Source organism: Ananas comosus, linkage group 3, assembly GCF_001540865.1.
Source record: "Ananas comosus cultivar F153 linkage group 3, ASM154086v1, whole genome shotgun sequence".
Classification (NCBI taxonomy): Eukaryota; Viridiplantae; Streptophyta; class Magnoliopsida; order Poales; family Bromeliaceae; genus Ananas; species Ananas comosus.
In genome coordinates this window covers 1,245,363-1,272,159 of record NC_033623.1, presented here as the reverse complement: position 1 = coordinate 1,272,159, position 26,797 = coordinate 1,245,363, and the positions used below count along the sequence as shown (strand labels likewise).

General features: G+C 34.0%; 3 protein-coding genes across 9 annotated transcripts in view; all 3 read right to left on the bottom strand.

The window, feature by feature from the left end:
- On the bottom strand, nucleotides 2,113-8,221 carry LOC109707976 (probable low-specificity L-threonine aldolase 2). Of its 6 annotated transcripts, XM_020229528.1 has the most exons (11): nucleotides 7,909-8,218; nucleotides 7,482-7,559; nucleotides 6,827-7,328; nucleotides 5,622-5,733; nucleotides 4,207-4,257; nucleotides 3,963-4,034; nucleotides 3,755-3,887; nucleotides 3,574-3,632; nucleotides 3,334-3,434; nucleotides 2,535-2,601; nucleotides 2,113-2,440 (listed from the first exon to the last, which is right to left on the bottom strand). In XM_020229528.1, exons 3-11 carry the CDS (start codon nucleotides 7,267-7,269, stop codon nucleotides 2,399-2,401), a joined length of 1,080 nt encoding a protein of 359 aa, XP_020085117.1. In that variant the 5' UTR covers nucleotides 7,270-7,328; nucleotides 7,482-7,559; nucleotides 7,909-8,218; the 3' UTR covers nucleotides 2,113-2,398. The 6 variants fall into 6 exon arrangements, 5 of the variants coding, with proteins under 5 accessions (XP_020085117.1, XP_020085119.1, XP_020085116.1 ...); XR_002215601.1 differs by lacking the exon at nucleotides 7,482-7,559 and having other exon boundaries at nucleotides 3,348-3,434; nucleotides 7,909-8,221; XM_020229530.1 differs by lacking the exon at nucleotides 7,482-7,559 and having other exon boundaries at nucleotides 6,827-7,292; nucleotides 7,909-8,219.
- Nucleotides 9,961-14,664, bottom strand: LOC109708075 (probable E3 ubiquitin-protein ligase XBOS34). Of its 2 annotated transcripts, none has more exons than XM_020229664.1 (10): nucleotides 14,580-14,664; nucleotides 14,216-14,487; nucleotides 13,980-14,094; nucleotides 13,152-13,232; nucleotides 12,668-12,756; nucleotides 12,494-12,585; nucleotides 12,244-12,325; nucleotides 11,980-12,082; nucleotides 11,285-11,370; nucleotides 9,961-11,043 (listed from the first exon to the last, which is right to left on the bottom strand). In XM_020229664.1, exons 2-10 carry the CDS (start codon nucleotides 14,315-14,317, stop codon nucleotides 10,234-10,236), a joined length of 1,560 nt encoding a protein of 519 aa, XP_020085253.1. In that variant the 5' UTR covers nucleotides 14,318-14,487; nucleotides 14,580-14,664; the 3' UTR covers nucleotides 9,961-10,233. The 2 variants fall into 2 exon arrangements, with proteins under 2 accessions (XP_020085253.1, XP_020085255.1); XM_020229666.1 differs by having other exon boundaries at nucleotides 14,216-14,470.
- LOC109708002 (wall-associated receptor kinase 2-like) overlaps nucleotides 19,394-26,797 on the bottom strand; it is a 10,461-nt gene continuing 3,057 nt past the window's right edge. Inside the window, exons 2-3 of the mRNA XM_020229554.1 lie at nucleotides 20,765-20,926; nucleotides 19,394-20,674 (exon numbers count right to left, since the gene is read on the bottom strand). Of these exons, the coding sequence (XP_020085143.1) occupies nucleotides 19,614-20,674; nucleotides 20,765-20,926 (1,223 nt within the window). The 3' untranslated portion in view covers nucleotides 19,394-19,613. The remainder of the gene's footprint in view (nucleotides 20,675-20,764; nucleotides 20,927-26,797) is intronic.

Sequence of the window (26,797 nt, the reverse complement as noted above, 5' to 3'; positions counted from 1 at the left end):
TAACCTACAGGATCACATTAGGTGTCGTTGATTCTGTGGTTTACCATTTTTGCACGGCATTTAAATTGTATCATGAGAAGTCTAAAAAATGTGTCACTAATTTACAAGAACATAATAAATGAAAAAAACATCAGCCATTAATGTGGTTCTCATGCTATACCTTTCATAAATCAACTGAAGTTAAGAACAATCCCATCAATTATAGTCAATTTTACTGAAGTTACAAGCCAAGAAATTAATTAGGACTAACCGATCAAGCTAAACTGTTAGTCATACATTCATCATTTAATTAATAGGGTAAATTACACTATTGGTCATTGAACTATGAGGAGTATATTTGAAACCTTGGTACTCAAATTTTAATTTGTTATAATTTTTGGCTCAAACGTTTCAAATTATTGCAATCAAGCCTCTACAATCCAATTTAGTAGAATAAATATTGACAAATTATTGATAAAATAATATGGAAGTATTGTGCTTAATAATTAAGACACTATATCACTTCTACATCAATAATTTATTAATATTTATTCAACTAAGTTATATTGTGGAATTTAATTATAATAATTCTAAAATTTCGAGCTAAAAATTACAATAAATTAAAATTTGTAGACTAAAGTGTCACTCGTGTCATATGTAGTTTGAGGACCAGAAGTGTAATTTACCCTAATTAATCTGTTCTTAATAGCTCCTTGAAGTGACATTATTTTTCATTTTTATTTTATTTCTTTAACTTGCTTGCATATCCCAAAAAAGGGTGCAAAAAAGGGAGACTGGGGTAGGGTCCTCACCTTCTATCCATTTACTTGGTGGATTGGAAGAGATTCAGGGCTTGTTGATTTTTATTCTATTTTTAACGTTCACTTATCGGGTTATGAGAGATTCAGGACTTGTTGATTTTTATCCTATTTTTTAGGTTCACTTACCGTACCAATCTCGAAATTCAGGACTTATTGATTTTTATCCTATTTTTTAGGTTTACTTACCGTACCAATCTATTCGAGATTGGCTAGAGTAGGAAGAAAGCTTTGGTGGATTTTAGTAGATTGGAGCAAAACAAGAGCAAGATGGTGTCCTCTCCTTCTTGCCCTATTTCTTTAGCAGATTGCGACGGATTCAGAATATATTATTATTATTATTATTATTATTATTATTATTATTATTATGAGTTGAGTTAGAATACTATCGATAGCAAACGGGCTCCGTTGCCACCCATTTGTTTTCGATGATGGAGCCTCCAAATCGACGATCGGCATCGTTGAACATGATCTATATCACTTGAAGTGTTTAGAAATCAAATTTCATACAATTTCAACATTGTTCTCTTATCCATCGAGTGGACACAAAAATGAATGGCTGAAAATAAATATTCTTTAAAAAATGATGATAGAAGTTTTGTAATCAAGATCAAGAGTATAAATCTTGTTTTAAATAGTTTAAAAAATTTTCTAACAAAAAATTAATTGATTTGGATATCTTTACGCCGTTAAACGAGAAAACGCCTCATATCGACCATTAAAATTACAAAATTTGAAACATTTTGATTATTAGGCAAATGATGTAGAAAAGATTTCAAATTTGATTTCTAAACACTTCAAGTGGTATAGATCATGTTCAACAGTGCTGATCGTCAATTTGGAGGCTCTTTCATCGAAAATAAATGGGTGGCAATGGAGCTCGTTTGCTATCGATAGTATTCTAGCTCAACTCTTATTATTATTATTATTATTATTATTATTATTATTTATCTTATTTTCGACTCCCACCTGCTGCCCCTGCCCCATTCAGGATGAATTGGGGCGTGAGTTAACTTCATCAACCCTGATTTGCATCCCTAATCCAACATACCTTTGAAAAATCCTACCTTTAACCTAATATATTGAACCAGAGGCTGAAATAATGACCTCCAAATTTAAGTTTACACAAGGCTCAAACCTTCTCCTACGAAATTTTAAATGTTTTACTTTTGCTACAGCCATTAGCTAGAGAAACTTAGCCAAAAAATAGGTTAACTTCATTATATACAACATCTGACCCGAAATTTCAGAGATCAAACTATCAAATTAGGAATAAGACAGAAAGAAAGGGAAAAAAAAAAAAAAAATTCCAGCATACATAATAAACTCATTTCATTCCTCTTTAACTTTTTTTCCAACTATACTCTTGTAATTTGATGCAATAGATGAGTCGCAATATCTTGTCCTTTAAAAACAAGTCTACAAACATTAAATCAATCTACATTTCTTGAGCAATTTGGCGGTGTTAGCGCGCATGACCGACAGAAGAAATGATTAATTTGCGGAAAAGAAGATCTCGAAATAGTGAATGGCAGTTTTGCGCATTTTTATTAAATTTACAGACAATGGCAGATAAGATAACAGTAACTTGCAGGGTAGCATCATTTTGCAGCGCCATCGGTCAATAATTTTTGAACAGCTTGCTGGAAGAAAATCAGGGAAAAGGTGAAGAATATCAGAATTATGCAAGAAATGTATAAGCTAATTATTAAATGCGAAAGTTATTCGAGACATTACCTTTATACATGTCAAAGCATACTGCACATCGTTGTCCGAAATTTGGTGGTGGAGAACAAGCCTAACACTGAAAAAAATGCACAATGAGTCGCTAATTGTAGCTTCTAACTTTCATTTATTGCTAACCTTGTCAAATGCATATGCATAAATACTATTCATGCTAAGGTTGGTGTCACATATGCATAAATACTATTCATGCTAAGGTTGGTGTCACCATTGTGCAGGGTATAGTTGTCTGAAAAATTAATCACTCAATGAAGCTCGTCGGGACCTTCGGGGAGATATATGCATTCACAAAGCAACGTAAACCAAAGAAATATTATTGATAAATCAGTATTAATGTTCAGCGTACTGTGTGATTGCAGAAAATAAAACTGGAAAGGTGGTAGCTGGTACTGAAGATTAATATAACAACGCTTAGTTAATTATCTCTCAAACCCTTTTAAGTTATTATATAGTATGCTAATGGTTATGTCATTATTTGCATTTCTTTTATTGCTTTTGTCATTGGATAAAGAATTTTAACATCCTTCCATCAAGCTTCCCCTATAATGGAAAGGATACTTCCAGCACCAACTTTCCTTGAAATGGTAATTGGAAAATTTTCTGAAGCATACTGATCAATTACAAAGCTACAGACACTAGGAATTTCCTACATCCCAAGTCAAAAATTAAAATCAAAACATGAAAACAGAAACTCCTATCGAGACGAATGAGAATTCAAATTTTCCATCACTCCAGTGAAAAAAAAAAAAATCGAGAAAGAGAGCCAGTTTAGGAGACAAGCCTGGAGTCACACCTCGTCGAACTTACTGGCATTGCTAATACGCCATGCTCTTCCAAAACTTGACAGAGATTTGCAGGAGATAGACAAGTACTCCCTGTGATACTAAAAAATATCTATCCACCACAAAGATTGAAAAAAAAAAAAAAAGGACAGGCTGTGAGCTGGAATTGATCTTGCAGAGCTAGCAATAAATTAATTAAGGCTACAGGAATTGAAAGTAAAGAATCTGAATAATGGGCCAGCACTGCAAACCATATTGGTCTCCACGGTAGCTGCATCAACACTTAGATGCTTGATTTGTTTGATTCCATCTAGAAAAATCAAGCGATAATAGCAACACGTATCAGAGTGGGTAATATCTGACTTATGTGAACTTCAGTTTAGAAATTGAAAATAATCTAGATAATAAATAAACAAGGAAATACGGCGCGACCAGCAAATATCTTAGCCCTTCTGTGATCATCCGCAAGTTTTCCCAAGTTATCTCGTAGGGCAACATAAGCTGCTGCACAAAGAACTCCAACCTGTCTCATCCCACCACCTAAGGTCTTTCTAAGCCTTCTAGCCTGAGAGAATATTAGCCAAAAGTGGATTAGTGCAAATCCCTAGGTGATCTATAACTGTAAATGCACACAAATTACCTTGGTTATAAACAATTTTGAACCTACAATAACAGATCCAACAGGAGCACCCAACCCTTTTGACATGCATACCTGAGATGTTCGTCACAGAAATAATAAAGGAATGTAGCCATATTTTTCTACCGAAATAATTACAGTAATAGAGAAGGCAATATAGTTCATTACCAAGAGTATAAACTTTAACAATGGTCGTTAAGATAAAGAAAAGGACTAAAGAATTAGAAGTAGAGGAGTTGAATCATACTGAAACTGAGTCAGCTGCTTGTACAAGCCTATGAACAGGGACTCCCAGTGCCTGCCACATTAAGCTGATATATTAGATGCATGCATTATTTAGAAGAATGTAAAAAAATACCTAATCAACTATGTCATAGCAAGTTCCAACTAGAACCAAGTTGGAATACCATATCCTGGCTGGATGAGAACACGAGAGGGAGAGAGAGAAGTTGGAGGTTTTTCTGAGAATAGATTATGGCAGCTGTAAGTCCTAGGGCATTTAACTGATCACTATCTGCTGTATGAGTCCTAGGACTAGCAGGGTGATCAGGTGTTACTTCTTGAAAGTTGGACACCATAGCCATGTCCCACTTGGCTAAAGGAAAGCAAGCCGAATGAGGCCCTATTGTACACTTATTTCCCACGAAGACTTACTTTATATTACAGTTAAGCATTTTAGGATATTATTACTTTATTCGGACTTTGTTTCTTATTTCATTTAGAGTATTAGGAACCTTTTTTGTCACCTTAGTGGTTCTATGTTGCTCTAAAGTTCATAAGAGCAGGGTTACATTCCAGATTGCAGTAGGCTGTAGGAGTCTTATCAATGACAGCCCAAGGCACCCCTTTTAATGAATGAGATCTATTCGACTAATAGAGAGATCATTCTCTTCCCCAAATATAGAAGAAGTATTCAGTTCTTAGCAAGTATTAAAGAAAGAGGTTTCCTCTCCCCTTACAAACAGAGAGGCGCTCGATAGGTATTAGATTATAATATTTATCACCTCAGGAAGAGAAGAGGGGGCATTTGCGACGATCAAGTAGAGACGATTGTTTATTCATGTCCAAGCTAGCCCCGTTCAAATATACAAGCACACAAGCACAGGAACAGTCGTGCCTGCTTCCTACCTCATCCCTCTTCATATCCACAGGCGAGTAATAAAGAGTATTTTATTCCAAAAGTCAGGTCAAACGTTTTCCTATTAATTCCAAAACAGTTCTTCAGTCAAACCACCTAAAGATTGGAATCAGCCCATTAACAATCGACCAATACATGTACCAATCTACGCCAAGATTCTTTACAGAAAAAGCAGAGAAAATATTCTCTGTTCTGTGCTAGCAGATATGTACCATAAAGATATCTTAAGATTTTTATACAACAAGAACAAAGTTGTTAAATCATTGCCACTTGATAATAATATGGAATGTTGAATTCAGCTTCACAACCTCAAGGAAGACCAAATAATCTGCATAATTCGACTTGATAAGTTTTTCAAAGAATACTTCAGTGACTATCTATTTTTGTGCATTATTTCAGGATAAAACAATAATGAAAGAAGGAATTGCAGTTCAACAACATAAATAATGCAAACATCAATTTTCCAACGAAAACTCAGAAAGTACATAGCAAATTGCAAATTACCAAAAGAACTTAAAACTTACAACTGCAGCATTAAAAATGCGTGCACCATCAATGTGAAGCTTCAGACCATGCTTTTTTGCTACTTCTCCCACCTTGTCTGTGTATTCCACAGAGATGCATCTTCCACCACAACTGCAGCAAATCTAGAGAAGTCAATACAGTTGAAAACTTTTGTATGTAATTGTTATTAGGGTTTCTTCTCTTTCATCTATTTCTCCTTTTCCCTCCATCTGTTACTCCATACTCCAGAACCTTGAGGTCTTGATTCTCTCGGAAGACCAATGGAAAATGACTTTAATATTAAGAAATGTCCTTTTGAAAAGCAGAGGGTATATATGCTCTGTTGTGCATCTTGAATAATAATAGCTCATATTAAAATGCTATCATACACCTTATAAATATCAAATTCAACCTTTTTATTTGTCTCTTTACTTATCATCCTTATGCCTCAACTGAGCAGTTCTGCAGACAGCTTTTCGCCACTTCCTAGACAGTACAACTGATAGGCCAACCCACAAATGATTTGATTTAATTTCTTGGATATCAAAATTTTACCCATTGCTACTATATTTGTGATTTAAATATTTCTAACTCATTTTTAGTTAAAAGATTTTGTAATTGACTTATTTATTATCAATCTTTTTTTCTCAACTAGACTACTGTAGAATGTTAGTTTAAATATCTCATAGACATACTATAGTAACAGAATAAGCGATACATTCAAAATTTGCTGTAATATTACAATTAAGCAGAGAAAGAGGAAAGCAAAGCTTCTCTTGTTCTCTCACCCCTAGTCAAAATTGTACTGAACCACAGGGCACTTGATTTTCTACATAAACAATCAAAACCATCCATTCAGTAAGGTAGGAAAATATTTTGGAGAACCTAAAGCATCAGGTAATAAGTCACAAGCACACGAAAAGAAGGAAAGAGTCATGGGCCATTAAAGACAATAAAAAAACTGTGAAAGGCATACTTTCATCTTGAGTCATGCTAAAGTATTAGGAAAGCATGCTAATGTAGCGGTGCCAATCTATGTGTAACGAATATGGGATCAAAATTCAGGGGGTCTCAATTAACTCCAATTAACTTAAAAAACTCAGAAGGCATATTTCATGAAAGTGAAAAAATGAATCCTATACTGAGATATTTGGAATACTTAGGACAACAACAAAATATACATAAATATCAAAAAATTGAGTAAGAAGGAAAGTAAGATACTCACTTAGCATGTGTATTCTCCAAGCAAATCAACCTAGTGGTCGGATAGTAGAGTTCCCCTTCAGGATGCCTAATAGCCTCAACTATCTCATCGATATCCATGGTGCCGTCCGGGTTATTCTTTAGAGTCTTTGGGTGCACACCGCCAATCGTTGAGATGCCTCCATTCTCATAGACATGTATGTGGGAATCGCCACCGAGGATGACCTCGCTGCCTCTAACCTCGCAATGAACCAGCACCGAGATCAGATTGCCCATTGTTCCCGACGGCACAAAGAGCGCGGCCTCCTTCCCCATAATCCTCGCCATCTCTGTTTCGAAGCGGTGAGCGGTCGGGTCCGAGCCTAACACATCATCATCTACGTCAGCTGCCGCCATGGCGGCTCGCATCGCCTCGGTGGGCTTCGTGACCGTGTCCGACCGAAGATCCACTGTTCTAGTCACCATATTTTTTCTGATGTTTGTTCTAGCTGCACTCGTTTCAGATATCACGAATTCAATTACAACTGCATTTGAACATCAAAAATCGACAGGGAGGTTAACTCAAAATTAGAAAGAGAAAAGGAAAATTTGGAACATATTATACTCAAAAATTTGCAAATCTTAGGGGCAGACACAAGAATTAAGAGAAAGGAAACTAATTTCTTCTCTCATCAAACCTTTTGATGCAAGATGAATCTATTATGATGAAAATTGAACTAAAATTTGCTGAGAAAGTTTGCACACCATTTCTCTACCTGCACTTCAGAGAACACAACTAAATTAATAATTTGTCAACATCAATCTATGAACCATCATCCAATTAAGTGAGTTTGGCAATGCAAACCAGTAATAGTGTACCTAACTTTACCATCCTATTGAATTGAATTACTCATCACTTCTCCACAGAGGAAAAAATCCAATAATTCGTGGCTTAAAAACACAAAAGGTGGCATCTTTTTCACTTCTATGCCCATAAAATGAATCAAAAATGGGAAAAAAAGAGAGGTTTCCAAGGGAAGCATAAAGCATATACTACTCTCGTAGAGATAATACGAGTAAACAATGAAGATGTTAATGTTTATGAAACTCCTACAAAAATCTCACCTTTCCCTTATCTCCTCCACTCCTCCTCCCACAAAACTCGAGCTCTTCTCCCCCCCTCGCCCAAATTCGACCCCAAATGCAACAATAGATAAGGGAACAGAACTCACGAGACGCTCGTCGAAGCCGCAAGAGCCCGTCCACCTCCACACGTCGAACACCCTAACCGTAACCCTAACCCTAACCCTAGCCCCAGATTCGGAACAAGGAATCCAAATGCGACGTCGACGTTTACGATCTCCTCTCCTCCTCTCCGCAAGAGCTCCTCCCGTTGCGTCCGCATGCGTGGCCTCAACATCTCCCTCCATTTTGTAGGGGGAGAGAGAGAGAGAGAGAGAGAGAGCGAGAGAGACGAGAGCGACGTCACGTAATATTACTACACGCTTTTAATTAATTAATTAATCAATTATTAATTAATTAATTTATTTATTTAATAATTATTCATTTCAAAGTTGGTGTACTGGTCGTCAAAGTATAACTTTGTGAGACATCGGTCTCTAAATTTTAAATATTTTTAATAATTTTTAGCTTAAATTTTATAAATCCAGTTTAATTAATCAAATAGTAACATTCCGCTGGTATAACATTACTGTTAAATTAGCGAAACATCATCATCCAGGTGACTAAATTGAACCGTAAGAATCAATTACAATAACATATGATGTTCGCGTAAAAAATTATAACAAATTAATTTAAGTCTTTACAACTTTTTGATTTAATAAATGGTCCTTTTGAGAATTCAAACAGACTCACTTGGTATTGAGAGCTATGCAATGGAATTCGAAAGTGTTTATGATAAAATGATAGTAGAAACTGTTTTCCGGAACCTCTAAAGCGTGTTATTTTGGGATTAATGAATGAGCACTTGCTGATCTGATAAGAGAAGATCAGTGGATACATCTTAACTTTTGTGTCCTGCTGAGTAAGCTCAATGTTGGCAGATAGAGTTGAACGGCACCATGAATGCTCAGCAGGAGAGTTGGAAGATCACATACGGAATGTGCAAATTATGGAGGGCGATTGTGACCTGTACAAATATAAGTAATAATATGTATTATTGCAAAATTTAAATTAACTATTGTTACCTTTTATCCAAATCACGAAGTGATCAGATGAAAAGACTCGGGGTAGGATTATACGAAGCGGAGCTCCAGATTCTTTTAAATTTAGAAACTTTGCGGAAAATATTTTGATAGATAGAATTCTTATTTTGCGTTTTTTAGCAGTGCAGCGAGGGGCTGAGGATGGCGGCAGCGGCGGCGTGGTGGTGAAAACTCCAAAGATTTGCCGGCAGCCCTTCTGTGTACACTTTTCTGGTTTTTTAAGACCAGACGTCTCTCTCAGTTAGCCGTCCAACATTGAAAAGTTTTGGGCTGCAGATGAGTAGAGAAACACACAGACCTCTGACAACCAGTCACCAGTGTCACTCTCAGCATCACTATGATCATCTGAATCATAGGAGACCTTCTTTTTTCTTTTCTTTTTTTTAAGAGAGAGAGAGATAGTACAATAAAAAAAATAAATTTATTAAATTAAAAATATAAAATAATTAAATTTTGAATTTAAAAATTCAGGTACCAATCAGTAAACTCTTTGCTACTTATGTTAGGGACGATCAGTTAGGAGACTGAGTTGTTAATTTGTTTAAAGCGACTAGGTTTATTTGTACTTCCACGGATTATTGCTTATATGTGTTTGATTTGACATAAGACGAAAATATTTTACGAGAAATATGTGTTTGGTTCAAAAGACAAAAAAGAGAAAATTGATATTTTCTGCAAAGGGGAAGTTTTGGTTTTCCAGAAAATAATCCAAAAAAATAATATTCTCATTGGAAGACTATTTTTAACCTCTTTGGTTCTTGAGAAAAATAATTTTTTAAAAAAAGTTTTCAAATTTCATGAAAAAATAGTATTTTGTAAAGAATATTCTCCATCAAAAACATTTTTCCTGTATAACAGTTTTCCACACTTTTTGGAGAAACCAAACACCCCTAAAATATGTAAATATGTTCTTTTATTGAAGTTCAAAGGCTACACATGTACCACCTCACAATAGCATAATAACGATACTCATCAATATTTTCTAAGCATTACCAATAATTTGTATATATCTACATTGTTTTATCACACATTCCGCACAATATCTTGATACTTCATTGCATGAGAGGACCACAACCTCTCCCATTAATAGCAGTTTCTAACAATTTTATACACATATTTAAAGATTTACTTATAACTAACGGAAAAATGGATGACCGAAAAGAGAACATGTTATGTAAGACAAAAACATAGAATTCAGAGACTCGGGAAGAATCTATTAGACTGGTTAAACTGCGTAGATTTTGATGACTTGGTTTATCTTCGCACGGCAAATGGGGCATTCGCGATGCTTCGACTCGATCTCCCTCAGGCATGACATGCAGCCAGCCATGTGGCCGCACGGAATGCATGCGCCCTCCACCGGAGCATCCAAACAAATAACACAATCACCGACGCCACTACCTCCACCTTTGACTTCACTCTTCTCAGCTTTAAGAATGGTTGCACTACTAGTGCTGCCGCCTTGTATAACATCACCTGCTCCGGTTCTCATTTCCATGTTTATATCCACAGGGGTGGAATCTATCACTGGGTAGTGAATGGCCCCATCGTAGAACGTCTCTTCAACAATCGGAGGAGCAGAAGGAACCGATATTACCGGAGGTGGTTCAACAATCGGTGAGCTATTAGGGATTGTATGGGGCTCGGATGAAGTTCTACTTGGCTCCGCTGCAGGAACGGCCCATCCGTTATAAGAAGTGCTGCTACTACTACTCGGTTCATCAAGCCTTGTTTGGGTGCTCATCTTTGATGGCGGAACAGAAACATCTGGCGGGCCCCAGCCATTGAGAGTAGAATTGCCCGGAGAGCTCCCCCAGCCATTAGTAGCAGTGTTGGCTGCGGTTGAGGTGGTTGGTACACCAGGCACTCCCTCTGCTATAGCTGATTGAATAGAGGCATTGATGGCCATGGCCAGTTCGACATCTTCTGGGTTAGATGTAGATGCTCCTGCTGGTGTTGGTGAGGGGTATGGGATGATTGATGGTGCATTTGGCCTTACAGCACCTGCCGGTGCTTGTGGAGTAATATTGTTAACCTGCAAAGAATGAAGATTCTCTTGAATCATAAGTCATGGCGATTATTATAATTATTTTGATGCAGGCAAAAGTTCGACAGCATTTTACAAGTTGACGGAGAACATTAAACTGCAACTGTTTTACAAATTTCTAGCCCACTAAAACAACTTGCAGTTCTGGACCAATCTCCTAGCCAATATTGGTCCAGAAATATTTATCTTAATGCTTAGCTGATTTATCATTGTACACTATTGTGATTACCTGGGTTATTCCTCGGCATGCAGTGTAAAACCACTGCAGTTGTTGCTTGTCACCTTCATGTGCTGACAGAAACTTGTATCGTGCTCCTGTTGAAACAGAAAGTGAATACTAAAGATACAACGGATACCCAATTTACAAGCCATTAATTAGACTTTCACAATTAAAGCGACCAAAAGTGCCACAGCATACTAGCAGTTCAATCACCATTTTTAAACATGTCCTAACTTCCAAGCCACTCTTCGTTCTAGAAGAAAATTTTCTAAACTATAGCATGGCTTAAATTGAACAATTAAAAACTTCAAGAAGTGTCTCTTCCAGGAGATAAGAAATATACTAAGAAGCTTCTAGAATTTTCTTTACCAAGTCTTTAAGCTGGCTATCAATCTAGCTATCCATCAAGGAAATGGTAAAAGTCCGATCATATGGAATTTGTTAAGATATTCATTTACTGTTTGCTACTACATCTTCTAATCTATTTAGGTATGGAAAAGGCCCTTTTGCTAACACTTTTGTTTGAGAAAATTTGTATAGTTGATTGGCTTTTTTGTTTGCCCAAAGTGAAATAAAAGTATTAATTGCTCTTTGTTTGCTGGAAGATATTTCTAATTTATCTATAAAAACATTTGATTCATGAAGATTTTCATATTATATACTGCACTGACAAATAATGAAACTTTCCGAAAGATGAAACATACTTGAGTTCTTATCAATGATAATCACAGACGGATCTGACTGGTTGAATTTCGGTTCCTCAATAGTGCATTTCCAAAGTGAAAGCACTGTACGTGGCTTAGCGACCTGATAAAAAATATTAAACAATTTACTAATTGAACAAATATCATTTTCAGTGTATACTATTCTTCTCTTACTGTCCTAAAACCCTGCATCTCGAAATGCATGACAGTTTCATTCTAGTACCAAACATTGACACATGCAAAAACACCAAGAATTCTCCATACCTTCAGTTCAGGATATATAACAAGCTGAAATTTGAGAGGCCTTGTTGGATTCCGCGCATCACATGGTAAAACTACAGCCCAGCTGTACAACACACACAAATTATAATCAGTGCCTGCTATAAAATGCATCCTTCACAAGATGCAGATGACTAAAATATGAGGCAAAATGCAAATGCAGTCCCTGAACTCTCGTAACATTGCAAACAAGAAAGCGAAGGCAAATGTTGAAGAAAGGAACACAGGAACGGACATTTTCCGTGACATCAGTTGTGGAGCGAATGCTTCCAGAAAGCCAGGGCCATAATGTTCTCGCAGCCAACCAGAGAAAATAGAAATGCGGCTCTGGGCACGATGAAAATAAGTTAAAAAAAAGACAATAAAGAATACTTGGTAGTCAAATTACCATAGAAAGCAGCAGCCATACCTCAATGGCGCGAACAACATTAAAGTGCCCCTTTTCTCTAGCCAAATCAAGAGCAGTATGACAATCATCATTCATTGTGAAAGGATTTGCTGAGAAGAAAGCAAGTTAACATTTGTTAAATGGAAAGGTAGCAGATAATGCATGTTCAACGCATACACTACTGAAGTGGTCCACCCAAATACACGAAAGCGACGTTAGGCTACACTATAGAGGAGTTGGGACCCCAATGCTTATGAGTCATAATCCGCACTAGAATATTTCAATTGGTTATCATACTTTAAAATTAGACGATCATATCCAACTGCATAAGTAGCTGTTTCCAATGCTCTACCATCAATTTTGATTCGAGAGTACTAGGGTCCAGATCCTCCATACTGTAGCATAGTCATGATCTTCCCTCTTCCTGTGCGCTTACACATGCATGTGCATGTGCATGTGCATGTGGACATGGGTGTTGTGATCAATTGGTCTAATTTAGGCATACCTCCGTGAGAAAGAAGAAAATGAACAGTTTGCTCAAGACCCTTTTTTGCAGCATGATGCAATGGAGTTCCCGCATGGTTTCCTACAAGAGTCATACGATTAGTTAAGCAATCATCCAATATGCGTAAGCTGTGGAAGAACAGTACATAACATGATTTCCGCACATTTTTCACCCAAATCTCAAGATTTAGATATCAAATAAAGAGAAGAGATATTGGATGGCTTTAGACACAGCATCTCCTACTTTGATTTTAGGAGATGGAAATGAACCATTGACCGGCAAGTTACTGCCAGGGATGAATATGAACAAAATTAATAGAAAGAGGAGATATCCGCAACGTATAAAATATATGCCGACAGCGTCCACTAGGCAGTCCTGTTACTTACAAAAAAGCCCAAATTTTTACATCTACACTCCCAAGAAATCTATAATGCTTCTGCTAACCACAATATAAATATGGACATCAATATGCAAATTCACCAAAACACTACAAAAGTCTTCATAAAGCTTACAAGTTAATGTAATCCTCTCTTTGATATGCTAACATCTAGTCGAGGAGAAAAAGATAGTAATGGTTTACAAATCCTACTTCCGAATTCCAATAGCCATGAAGTTTCCATGAATCATATTGCACTATAAGATTTCATTCTAATTTGAGTAAAGCAAACAATTGCGTATTCTATGATCACAAAATAGATGCAATGCAGCCTCTCGCAACAAACAAGACAACATGTATAAAAGTGCGACAAAGCAAAGCTCACTTAATCCCTGCTTTAATCTAAAAACTGTACAAAAATCATAAATTTTTCAACAAATTGAGCTTCTTACCGGGACGATACACATTCACATTGGCACCCAACTCGATCAAAACTTTTGCAACGGGTAAAAGATCGTGCCTCAAGCACGCGAGGATCAGCGGGGTTTTCCCTTCCTTATCCATCCACTACACAATTTTTTCATCAACACATAAATTGCCAAAAATTACAAGAAAAATTACGATCCAAAAATCCAATAATCCCAAAAGATATATACAAACGAAAAAAAATTATAAGAATATGGGTTACCTCAAGGCCCGCGCCCTGGCGACGAAGCGTTTTGATCCCTTCGACGTTGCCATAGTTAACCTGCTCGTAGAGTAACGCATCCTTGGATTGTTGCGCCCCCATCAAAACCACTCCAATCGAAGATCCCAAAACCCCCAAATTACACCACGATGATCGAACACCAAGGGTTTCGACACCAAAGGAACAAAACCCAACTCCCAAAATCCGATTTTTCGCCCAAAATCCACCGAATTTGGGGAGGATTCGCGAGGGATTCTGGGGAGATTAGAACCCTAATCAAAATTTCGAGAGATGAGGATTGCAGAGTTTGTTTAAAATTATTATATAATAATAATTATTATAATTATAATAAAATAATTATTACCGCGTAGCGTTGGGAATTTTGGGCGAAGGCGCGGAGACGAGAAATAATGCTTCGCAAGGAAGCGATCGTCCGCAACGCAACCGGGTCAAGCGGTAGGTTTAAGCTTAATTAACTTAATTTTTTTTTTTAATTTTTATCTTTTAAGTGTTCTATTTTTCAGTACGAAAGATGAAATTAAATATTTCTATTGCATGTAACAATCTTGTGACGTTTGATACAACGTTAAAAATAACTTTTTAAATTTTTTTTTATAGATTTTTTTTATATTTTAAGTGTTTAATTTGTAAAAAAATAAATTTTCATCAATATTTCTTTAGTTGAAACTTGAAAGAAAATAGAACATATTTATTTAGTTCGGTAGAAAAAAAATGAATGAATAAAGTTTTACTAAGTTTGAGTTTTTATTTTTTTTGCTGAAAAACAGCAAAAACTAAAATTTTTATTTTTTTTTTTTCAAATCCGTAATCGAACCAAATAAGGGGAAAAATATTTTTCATACCAAAATTATTTTTCGGTCTATTTTACGCTGAACCAAACGATTTCCTAGTGATTCACGCTATCATCATATTAAAATCACGCACATATATTTTTGCTGAATAATTCAAAACTTATTTATTGTTGAAAATAATAATCCAAACTTAATTAAAATATATTTACAGATCAGTTTAAATCTTTTATTTGATTAGAATATATAATTATCTAAAATAAAATTAGATTTATCATCTGTTATGATTTTGTGGCTATATATAGTTAGGCATGGATTAATTACATGAAAAAACCATAGTAGATATAGCTGTATGAGAGTTGCCCAGAATGTAGTTAATTATTTTTTATGGATAAAGTATTAGTTTAGTTATCTTCTTTCTCATCCAATATCTCTTCTACATATATTTTCTATATATTATTTTATTTTATTTTAGATGTTGAGTTATATAATCGGTATCAGCACAAATACCAATTCCAACAAGTTGTATCATAACAAATCACGCTTCGAACATTTATAAATATAACATTACTTTTTTTTTCTTTTTTCCTAAAAAGTATTTATCTATACTACTTATAAAAGCGTGAGTTTTGAATTTTTTTCCTTTCCAAAAATGTCTTGTGTACGTACAGTTCTAGTAGTAGAAATAATTTCGCACAAATTTAATAACAGCTCTTCTTTTATATGTTGACTAATGATATATACTACGAATTGAGCTTGAATACTTTTAGAAGCGTCACCTACTTAGTGCTTCTAAATTTTTAGCCCTTAGATTTACTCCTTAATTATTAATAACTTTTGAATCAAATACTATTCCACTTACCATCATCATCTCAACCTTACACTTTTTCATCCAAAAATTAAAAATTCAAAAGCATCACCTCTTTGGTGCTTTTGGAAGTATTCTAGCTCAACTCTATATACTACGTAATGCTTCAATAATAATCTAATTTAAATATTGTAGCTATATACGATGTTTTAAATATGGGCCCTTTAAATAGTGTAGATGTGCATCTATCACATTGATTTTGATTTGATTAGTTGTAGAATAAATATGGAGTGTATAAGTTCAAATAATTTTTCTGCCTAGTTTCACATTAAAAATCGGGAACTTCAGTTAATTTGAGGTTGGTGGTGACAATTATTTCTCTACACAGTTAGACACTACTAGTTAATCTTAAATTAAAGTGCATAAACAAATTAATTTTGTTGACATAATTTGATCAAATTTAAAATTATCATGTTGGTTTTTACCGGGCATTTACAGCTTAATTAGGCACAATAAACATTCTAAAATACTTGTTCCATTTCTTTTATGTTTTTAAAAATATGAAATAATTAAAATTAAAATTTAGAATCTTGATACGTACGACGAGGATCAAGCCATTAGTTAATTATGCTCGGGACAGTCGGTGATCTGATTACAATTTCATTAAGTTTTTGCCTAAGATTTATATATCTCTATCGCCCAAATCCTACACTCACCTTTTTTTTGCCTCAAAGTTATCGGGCTGTTTGGTTCGGCATAAAATGAATCGAAAAATTATTTTCAATATGAAAAATGAACTTTTCCTTTTTTGGTTTGACACAAGAATATTTTTCCATAAAAGTATTTTTACGAATTTGAAAAAAAAAAAATGATGTTTTTTTTTTTTTTTTTTTTTTTTCAATGAAAAACGAAAACTCAAGCTGCGTAAATTTTTTTTAATTCATTTTTTCTCACCGAACCAAATAAATGTGAATTTTTTTTTTCTTTCAATGAAACAAATATGATGAAAAACTATATATTTTTTTCCCCTACAAACCAAATACTACAAAATGTAAAACTTTTCTTTCATCAATAAATTTTTTTCACGAAAAATTATTTTTTCACGATTTTACGTTGAACCAAACATACTTTAAAAAATAAATAACTTGTTATTTCTTCTAGAAGATACTTCCTTGAGTCACCAACCAAGCTTTTCATCTCTTCTTGGTTTTGTTCCCAGGGATGCTACTACAATTTTCTCAACCTCTTGAGCTCCTCAGCTACTTCCTTTATTGAGGGCCTCTCTTCTCCTCTAACATTTTAGACAAATTAATTAATGTTGCATAGCATGCAAGCCACCAAAGTCATGGGGAAGTAGGAATGAATGGCTGAGCTCGTGTGAAGGGCGTACTAATAATTAATTTACTTTGCATTATTGTACTTCACAAACAATCTTAATTAACTAGATTATAATATTATGTTAATTATTATAAAAGTCGCATATAGTGAATTAAAAAGGGAGATATATGAATAGAAAGGAGTTTCTAAGGATAATATTTTAGTGTTTCCTTTATCTAAAGCTTAGTTTGGTATTAAGGTCTATCTAACGCTGTTATATAGAATGGAGTTGAAGAAAAGCATATAGAGATATGCTTCTGCGTTCTCCGATAGGACCGCAGAAAATATATCGTAACTGATTGACTGCAATATATACATAACGCAATATTACATACGGAAATAAAGAGAGTATTTTTTCATCGTCGTTTCTCACCGCACATAACGCAATCTCCCCGCAATCCCAAAATGCCCTTTTTGCCACATGTATATCTGGATTACCCTCTTGTAGGGGTGTAAAGTGGGCTGTGCTGAGCACACATTATTCAGGCCAAAATCAAAGCTGGGCTGGATGTTCCAAGCATTCGGCCCAGTACCGCCCTCCGGTTCGGAAGGCATGGGTTGTGCTGGGCAGGACCATCCCCGAGTCGGTCCCTTAATTTTTTAATAAAAATTAAATTATTTCTATTTGAATTGATATTTTGATAAGAAAAATTTAAAATATATAACACTAATTATAAAATAATAAATATTTTAATTTTTTTAAAAACATATAATATTTAACCTCTTATAAAAAACAAAATGAGAATTGGGAGAGTTTTGATCTAATGGACAAAAAGAATCACCCCTCCCAAGGTTTGCATTGGTGTATTGCCTTGGGGCCCGGGCCGTGCCGTGTCGGGCTGCGGACAACGGCCCAGCACGGCCCAGTGTAATGGATCGAGCGAGGCAGGATGACCCACGGGTCGTCCGACCCGTTTAACATTCTCTACTCTCTTGTCTAAAATTTTGCTTTAATTTGAATACTGTATTTTACTACTATTTCAAATAGGCTCAAAAGTTTGGGAGATGACGTTAAATTTGGATGCAAAACTTTACTATAGCTTTATGATTTAACAACAATCTAAGTTACAGCTACCGACCGTCCCTAGAGTAAGTGACAAAGGGCTTGATAGTTGGTACTCGAGACCTAAGTTCAAATCCTAGTTGATTCATATTTTTAGCTAAGTTTATTTCTAAATGAAATAAACAAAGCGGGTAGTGTGCTACCTATCTCTCAAAAACAATCTAAGTTACAGCTTACATAATATATCTAGCTTAAGTATCAAGAACTTTTCTTAATTAAAAACTAACAAGATTAGTTATTCATTGGATGATTTATTACATATAATTGTATTTCATTGGATATTATAATCATTATCGACCAACTCATTTCACCAAATTATACTTTTGGATTTAACGATCATCAAAAAAATTCTTACATCTTTTTTAACATAACGGTGAAGTGCACGATTTTAATCAAAACAAAATTTTTATAAAGTGATAATTGAGACAAGCTGAAGTGCAAGGAGGGAATCCATAGTCTACCCAAAGAGTGAGGCAAACAACCTGACTCAAAAATTACTTCTATAAAAGCCACTTTTTCATTTTTTTTTTTTTTTTTTCAGTTCAACAGTTTACGGACTGAAGAGAAAAAAAGAAACGCGAGCATTAATTTTTTTTTTTTGATCTGTGGAAACTCAAAATTCGAATTTTCTATGTGTTCAAGATGGCACAACTATTATAGAAGACAAAAATGAAGATATAAAAAGCTCACAATAATAATATTAAGCAACTTCAAATAACTTCACATAGAGAACCAAATGGCATACAAAGAGAAACCAAAAACCATCACATAAAAATTTCCACAAAAAATATTTTATAATATAGAAAATGTTCACACGAGAAGAAAAGAAATAGATTAGAGGTCACCTATCTCAAATTGACCTAGCAAAACCTGCAAGTATGGATCCTCCGTCACACTTCTCTTACTCTTGAGAGAGAAACCACACACATAGAATGAAGAAAAAGATGTTAATTTTCTCTATCACTACTTGACTCTTATTAAACTCATGCGGCCTAAGTTGACTCACGTAATCCAAAATAAGCCACTTGACTCAAACCTAACTCAGAAGAATAATAAAGACTAATTTAAAATTATATCAAATCGATTCACACAAATACATTTATTAATTAATTCTAGCACAACCGAAAGAAATAAAAATAAGTTTAGTACAAATTCTTAACACGGACAGCAGAACATACCCCAAGTTAGAGTCTTGAGAGTGTATTCTCTATCATGCCTAATGCGAGAAACATTTCTTATATATATCATCTAAATTCTATACTCATCACAACTTCCTGCTCTAAGCTATGGTCGATTGTGGCATCTCCCAGATCATGATCACAATCGAACGAGACAACGGTTTTATGGTGTTCCAAACAGTTTTGCTTCAGCTAGGTTTCTCAATCTACCAAGCTCTTCTGCTACATCTTTCATTGAAGGCCTCCCTTCTCTTTTGATGCTTAAGCAAGTTCTCGCAAGCGCAGCAACTGCTTTAATTAGCTCAATTTCCTCATCATCTTTAATCTGATCATCAAGAAGTTCGTAAAGACCATTCTCCTGCATAGCAACTAGGAATTTCGACGAAAGGCTCCTCGCTTCTTCGGGCCCTTCCAAAGAAACCGCGTTTTTACCCGTGAGGAGCTCTAGTAGAACTACACCGAAGCTATAAACATCACTCTTATGCGTCAATTCGTATGTTTGCATGTATTCTGGGTCTAAATAACCTAGAGTCCCTTGCACCAAAGTGACATACTGGACCTCATTCATTGGAGCTGGCCTCGACGCTCCAAAATCAGCCACCTTCGCCATGTGACGATCGTCCAGAAGAATGTTGGACGACTTGACATCTCCATGAATTATCGGAGGCGATGCTGATGAGTGCAAGTACGCAAGTGCTTCTGCAGACTCCACCGCTATTCGCAAACGAGTTTCAAAGGTGACACCGACTCTCGGGCTCTTGCCATGCAGTAATTGGAACAAGTTTCCCTTTGGAACGAATTCGTACACCAACATAGGGACTTCCACTTCCAAACAGCATCCGAGTAGTTTAACAACGTTTTTGTGGTTGATCTGGGCAAGAATTATCATCTCCTTTCCAAATTCCTCCTTTTGTTTTTCGTCAATAATCTTCGCTCTTTTTATGGCCACGACATGATCATCTTTTAGAACTCCCTTGTAGACCGTACCATTTCCACCATGTCCGATGACGTTGCTCCTGTCGAAGTTGTTTGTTGATTCTTCGAGCTCTTCTTTTGTGAATATCATGAAAGCAAGTCCCTGTTTTTTTCCGATCTCTGCCAACAACAATCTGCCGCCGTACTGTTGAAAGTATTTTTCTTTAACATCCATAAGTCTTTTTCTTCCACGAATGATGTATATGCATAAAGTGATAATCATAAGAGTGACTGAACTAGCGCTGATGCCTGCAAACAAATAAAGCCGAACGAATATAGGTATGAGATGAATTCATAATCTAAATGATCTTTGCAGGAGCAAGTAGGCTTAGGACAAACCTATAGCCACCTTCACACGCAGTGTAAGAATGGGATTGCATGTTCCATTTATGTAAGGGTATCCATTTCTACCTTTCGGGCAGTGACACGTGAATCCTCCTTGCGTATTTTTGCAGTGCCCAGGGCATGGATTTGTATCCTTATTTGCACACTCGTCAATGTCTGAATATAAGGGCATACTATTTTTAGAAATATAATATAAATAGTTAAAAATGAGTATAATTGAAAATACAACAGTTAATTATAAATATACATATGTATTTGATTATATATAGTAGAAAATGCTAGCTGTAAGTATAGATAATTTGTTTGGTTATATACAATTGAAAAATATTTTTTAAAATTTTTTTATCATGTTGTATACATAATGGCAAGATTGAAGAATATTTTCTATTCAAATGGTGATTATGGAGGTAAGTTTATTTTTTTGTTTAAAAATATTACTCTCTCCAACAGTTGCCCGAGGTTGATCAATTTGTACTGGTTCCAACTGCCACAATTTGATCTTCTCATGAAATTACAACTGCAATACAGTTGCAGCTAAATCCAACCAAATAGCTTCTAATTGTAACTAAAAAAAGTCTATTTGTGCAAAACCGTCATAATTCTAAATTAGAAAGTAATTATTTAGTATTGAATCAGAACAATATAAAAATTACCAAGCATTATCTTAGAAGTTAGAAGTTTACTGGTTCATCATCAGCATGCTGATGCACATAATTATTACCAGTAGCAGGAACTAGGAGATAAGCACGAATTAAAACAAATTCCCATTTTTTGACTGTTGTAATTAGAAGCTTTTCTGAGCATTACTTCATATATTTTATTTTTTAGATTCCTTGATATGCCCCACTTATACCCTCGATAACTGCACACCCAAGCCCAAAACCCTACAATAATATGTTATCTCTACTGCTCAGTTTGGAATTGCCATATGGAAAACCACCCTTCTTTATATTTTAAAATACTCATATAATTAGAAAGTATTCAGTTCCCTCCATCAATTCATAGTAATAGAGGCCAACTTTATTTAAGACAGTTGGCTAAGAACTCGATGGTTAGAATCTAAGGTCCAACTTCAAAGCTTAATTATTTTATACTTTTAGTTGAGTTTATTTTTTTTGAAAAAATGAAGTGAATTGCTTGCTTATTTTTTCCTAAGAAAAAAAAGAGAAAAACTCACAATAATGACGGAGAAGAGTTTTAAATCATTTCAAATATTTCAATCTTTTAAAGCATTAAAGCCAATCGTTTTGACAACACAGCTATAGATTAATTAGGTGTCAGCCTCTAGTTGCGTGTGTACATGTGGTTTGCATATGCCAAATTAATTAAGAGAAATGCTTGGAATAGCCCACTTTTGAATATCACATTATATTGTCGATGGGCTGGCCTACGTATGTGGAGAAAGATAGAGTTTAAAGTTTAGCATATAATGATGGTACTTGGAGTTTAATAATAAGATAGAATTTAGAGTTTGGCGTATAATAGAGTTTAACAATAATGTTCAGAATTTAATAATTAATGATTAAAGTATAATAGTAATATGAGGTTGGTTACTATACTATCGATAGTACCAAACACTTAGAGTTTGTTTTGGTTCGAAGTCGGAACTGGAATCAGAATCGGAATGGAAATAAGCTGGAATCGGAATCAGAATGGGAATGACTAATTACTTAATTCTATTTGGTTCATAACCTCAATCAGCATCGGAATGAATCATTTCCATTGTTAGTGTTTAGTTTAGGATCTTAGGTAGATATAAAAAACGTAATCAAATTAATAAACTAACTTTATCTTTATAATATATTAATTTAAATTCAAATTGAAATAAAATATTAAAAATTTACATCAAAATTTTGAAATAATGTCAAAATTTTAAATCTTTTTTTTTTAAAAATTAAACTTTGAAGTTGAGTGGATAATTCAAAATATAAAACTAAATTTCGATTTATTCAAAATCAAACTTAAAATTACAATCTAAATTTTTATTTGAATCCATAAATTTAATTTAAGTTTTAAATAAAATTTGAACAAAACTTTAATTAAATTCAAATTTAATTTAAATTCAAATTCATAAGTTAGATTTGAAATACGATTAATTTTAATTTTTAATTCAAGTTCAAATTAAAATTTAAAATTATTTATTTAATTTCTAAATTTAAACCCATATTTTAATTTAAAAAATTGAAAAAATAAATTTAATCCAAATAAATATCTATTCCATCCGAATTCAACTTCCAATCCAGTCTCTTAGGCTGGATTGGAAAAAGAGGTGGTTGGGAGATTCTCATTCCACTCGAAAATCGGAATCGGAATGAGACTCCCGCGTACCAAACACCCACAAACAGATTCGCTCATTCCGATTCTGATTCCAGGGTGAAAAAAAATCAAACCAAACACGCCTTTAGTGCTGTTGAGTTTTCTGCTGTTAGATCTAATATTCATTATCATCCTAACTATACATTTCTTCATCCAAGAGTTGAAAATCTAATAGCACTAAGCGCTTGATACTATTAATAGTATAGTAGTTTAATTCATAGTAATATTACTATTTTATCAATAATATTTTAAGGTATATTTGTGGTTACCTGTAAGAGCACTTATTGATTAATATATATAGGTACTTTGTGTCCCACAAAAACCTAACCCTTTATTATTCTACAACAAACCCTGACAGTATATTTTTATTTTATTAAAAATTTATGAGTTATCTATAAACTTTCAGATTACTGGATAGTAGACTTAATTAATCACTAGTGCGCGAATGTGGACTTACAAGATGAAAAATTTAAATAGTATATTATTCAAATATTTTTAAAATTATTAGTTAATTATATCTGAGCAGCAACACTCCTACAAGCATCAAAACTGTGATGCTTATAACTTTTAGCCTTTGGATCTACTTTTCTGATTATCAGATCAAAAATCGACAATCAGTAATAATGATTACTCGAGGGATTCATAATTGTGCATGATCCAGAGACCGCGGAGATTGATCCAATAGCCAAAAAAGCTATAGCACCAATATCTTAGTATACTTTTAATTAACTATTCATTTTTAATTAATTATTATTTAATTTTTAATTCATGCGTACCTAATAAGAGAACTAGGGATATTTCTGTCAAGTCACAGGAGTTGCTTCTAAATGTTCTGTTGGTTTAGCTCGCTTTTATGTTTGCTTTCAGGCAGTATGACTGTTAGATACAATATTTATAGTATTTACTGAAGTAGAAAGTTAAAAAAATAATTCGAAGTTTCATAATGAAAAAGGACATCGTCAAGAAGCACTGTAGCACATCATGAGAACAACGTAATCTGATGAGAAATACTAGGGTTACAATCCATTTTGGATTGTAATTTCATATGCTATTTTGTTTATCCAAAGTAGGAGCTTTATTACTATATAAATCTTATCACTTTGGATAAGTCTGGGGTGCACAAAAAGAATTATAGGAGTACGATTTTTTTTTTTTAATTCAAAAGTTGTAATCTTATCTCGAGAGTTTATACAACCTTTTTTAAATTTAAAAATAAAAGTAAAAATGATATGCATGGCCAGGTAGCTAGGATTACAAACCTTGAATTAAACAATATTTTTGGGTTGTAGATTTTAGGGGTATTTGGCTTCTCAGAAAAATGAGAAAAATTATTCTCTGGAAAAAATATTTGTAAGAAAAAATTTTCCCCATAATTTTTATTTTTTAGATAAAAAATAAAAAAATAATAATATTTTTTCATAAAATTTGAGAAAAAAAATTTGTTTCTGTGATTTTTCGACCAGACATCCTATATTTAAAAATATTTTTGAAAAACTGAACAAAGCATCGGTAGTTAATTTCTCATTAACAAACGAACATACAACCGACTGTCTCTAGCGCAAGTGGCAAAGGACTTGATAGTTGCTACCCAATGTTTGAAGTTCGAATCCTAGTTGATTCATATTTTCAGCTAAGTTTATTTCTATCTTTCAAAAAAAAAAAAGAAAACAAAACAGCAAGCAATAAAAGGCCGGCCGTGTGCGCAGCTAAGCATTTGTCGCCAACAAAATTCGCTCTGATGTGAAAATGGAGAAAAGATGTCACTAACTAAGGGGCTGTTTGGTTCCCCATAAAACTACGGAAAAAAAATTTTCGGTGGAAAAAAAATTTTCGGAGGAAAATAACTTTTACGCTCTTTAGCGTTTGGTTTGCAGGAAAAAAAAATAGTTTTCTGTTACGGTTGTTTGGTTGAAAGGAAAAAAAAATGAAAGAAGGAAAAAGTGAGTTATAAATAAAAAATTATTATATATATTTTTTATTTTATATATTATATATTATTAATATATAATAATTATCATATAACATATATTAATATTATAATTTATATTTGTAAATAAAATATATTTAAAATATATTGTACAATAAGTATATAATATAATATAATAGTATAAATATATTATATATTTAATACTACAAAATAAATTTATAAATAATATTTATAAATAAAATACTTTATATATATATATAGAGCAGGGCTGTTGTGCTCTCAGGAGCACGGAGGCCTCCGTGCTCCTGAGCCGTTTTCGATGATAGAGTTTTTGAATCGACGATCGGCTCCGTTAAACTTGATCTAGCGTATTTAAAGTTTCTAGAAAATAATTTTTGCGATTTTTCGATATCATTTACCTAGCAATCGAAAGGATTCAAAATCAATAATTTTTAACGGCTGAAAATAAAAATCCTATAAAAAGTGGTGATATAGCACTAAAATTTTCGATCAGAAATATTGATCTTGTTGTAGATAGTATAAAGAATTTTGTATCAAAATTTCATCTGATTTGAATACTTCTACACCGTTAAACTTGAAAACGGCAGATATCAACCATTAAAAATTATGGATTTTGAATCCTTTCGATCACTAGGTAAATGATATCGAAAAATCGCAAAAATTATTTTATAGAAACTTCAAATACGCTAGATCAAGTCTAACGGAGCCGATCGTCGATTCGAAAATTCCATCATCCAAAACGGCTCAGGAGCACGGAGGCCTCCGTGCTCCTGAGAGCACAGCAGCCCTGCTCTATATATATATATATATATATATGTACTTTCGAAAGTATAGGAGTCTAGCTATATATGAGTAAGTTTTCTATACTTTCGAAAGTACGGCGACCTCTGTGCTTGTAAGTTGTTTTCAATGATAGGAAATCCGATTCGACGATCGGTTCCGTTAAGTATAATCTACCATATTGGAACTACTTAGAAACCAAATTTTATAATTTTTTGACATTATTTACCAAGCGATCAAAAGGTCTAAAAAATGACCATTTTAACGGCCGATGTGGCACGTTTTAAAGTTCAACGGTGTAGAAGTATTCAAATTAGATGAAAATTTAATAAAAAACTCTACTTAAAATCAATAGCAAGGCCAATACTTCGGATTTGAAATTTGAGTTCTTTATCACTGTTTTTTATGAGATTTTTATTTTCAGCCGTTCATTTTGAGGCTACTCGTTTACTAGACAAATGAAGTTAAAAAATTATGAAATTTGATTTCTAGATAGTTCTAATAGCGTAGATCATGTCTAACGGAACCGATCGCCGAATCGTATGTCATATTATTGAAAACAACTTACAAGTACGGAGGCTTCCGTACTTTCGAAAGTATAGGAGCCTAGCTATATATATATATATATATATATATAAGTGCGTCGGTATGCTTCCTGGAAGCACAGACGCGCTCCGCTGTTCCAAGTTCATTTTCGATTAGCAGACTTTCGAATCGACGATCGGATCCCGTTAGAACTTGTCTAGAGTATTTGAAGTACTAGAAAATAAATTTTATGATTTTACGATATCATTTGCCAGTGATCGAAGGGCTCAAAATCAACGGTTGAAAATAAAAATCTACAAAATATGATATATACATTAAAATTTTAGATCAAAGTATATAATCTTGTTTATATAGTTATAAGAATTTTCTATCAAAATTTCAACGTGATTTGAATATCTCTACAACCGTTAAACTTGCAAACGGCTCACCACGCGTCT

Excerpts from the sequence above, each read along its gene's own strand:
- LOC109707976 (XM_020229530.1), bottom strand. The coding sequence starts at position 7,269 with ATGGTGACTAGAACAGTGGATCTTCGGTCGGACACGGTCACGAAGCCC. Across the intron at positions 3,435-3,573 it reads CTACCGTGGAGACCAATATG|ATATTTTTTAGTATCACAGG; the intron begins GTTTGCAGTGCT and ends TGTGGTGGATAG. Across the intron at positions 2,441-2,534 it reads ATGCTTTGACATGTATAAAG|CAAGCTGTTCAAAAATTATT; the intron begins GTAATGTCTCGA and ends ATTTTCTTCCAG.
- LOC109708075 (XM_020229664.1), bottom strand. The coding sequence starts at position 14,317 with ATGGGGGCGCAACAATCCAAGGATGCGTTACTCTACGAGCAGGTTAAC. Across the intron at positions 12,757-13,151 it reads TTTTCTTCTTTCTCACGGAG|CAAATCCTTTCACAATGAAT; the intron begins GTATGCCTAAAT and ends CTTTCTTCTCAG. Across the intron at positions 11,371-11,979 it reads TATCATTGATAAGAACTCAA|GAGCACGATACAAGTTTCTG; the intron begins GTATGTTTCATC and ends CTGTTTCAACAG.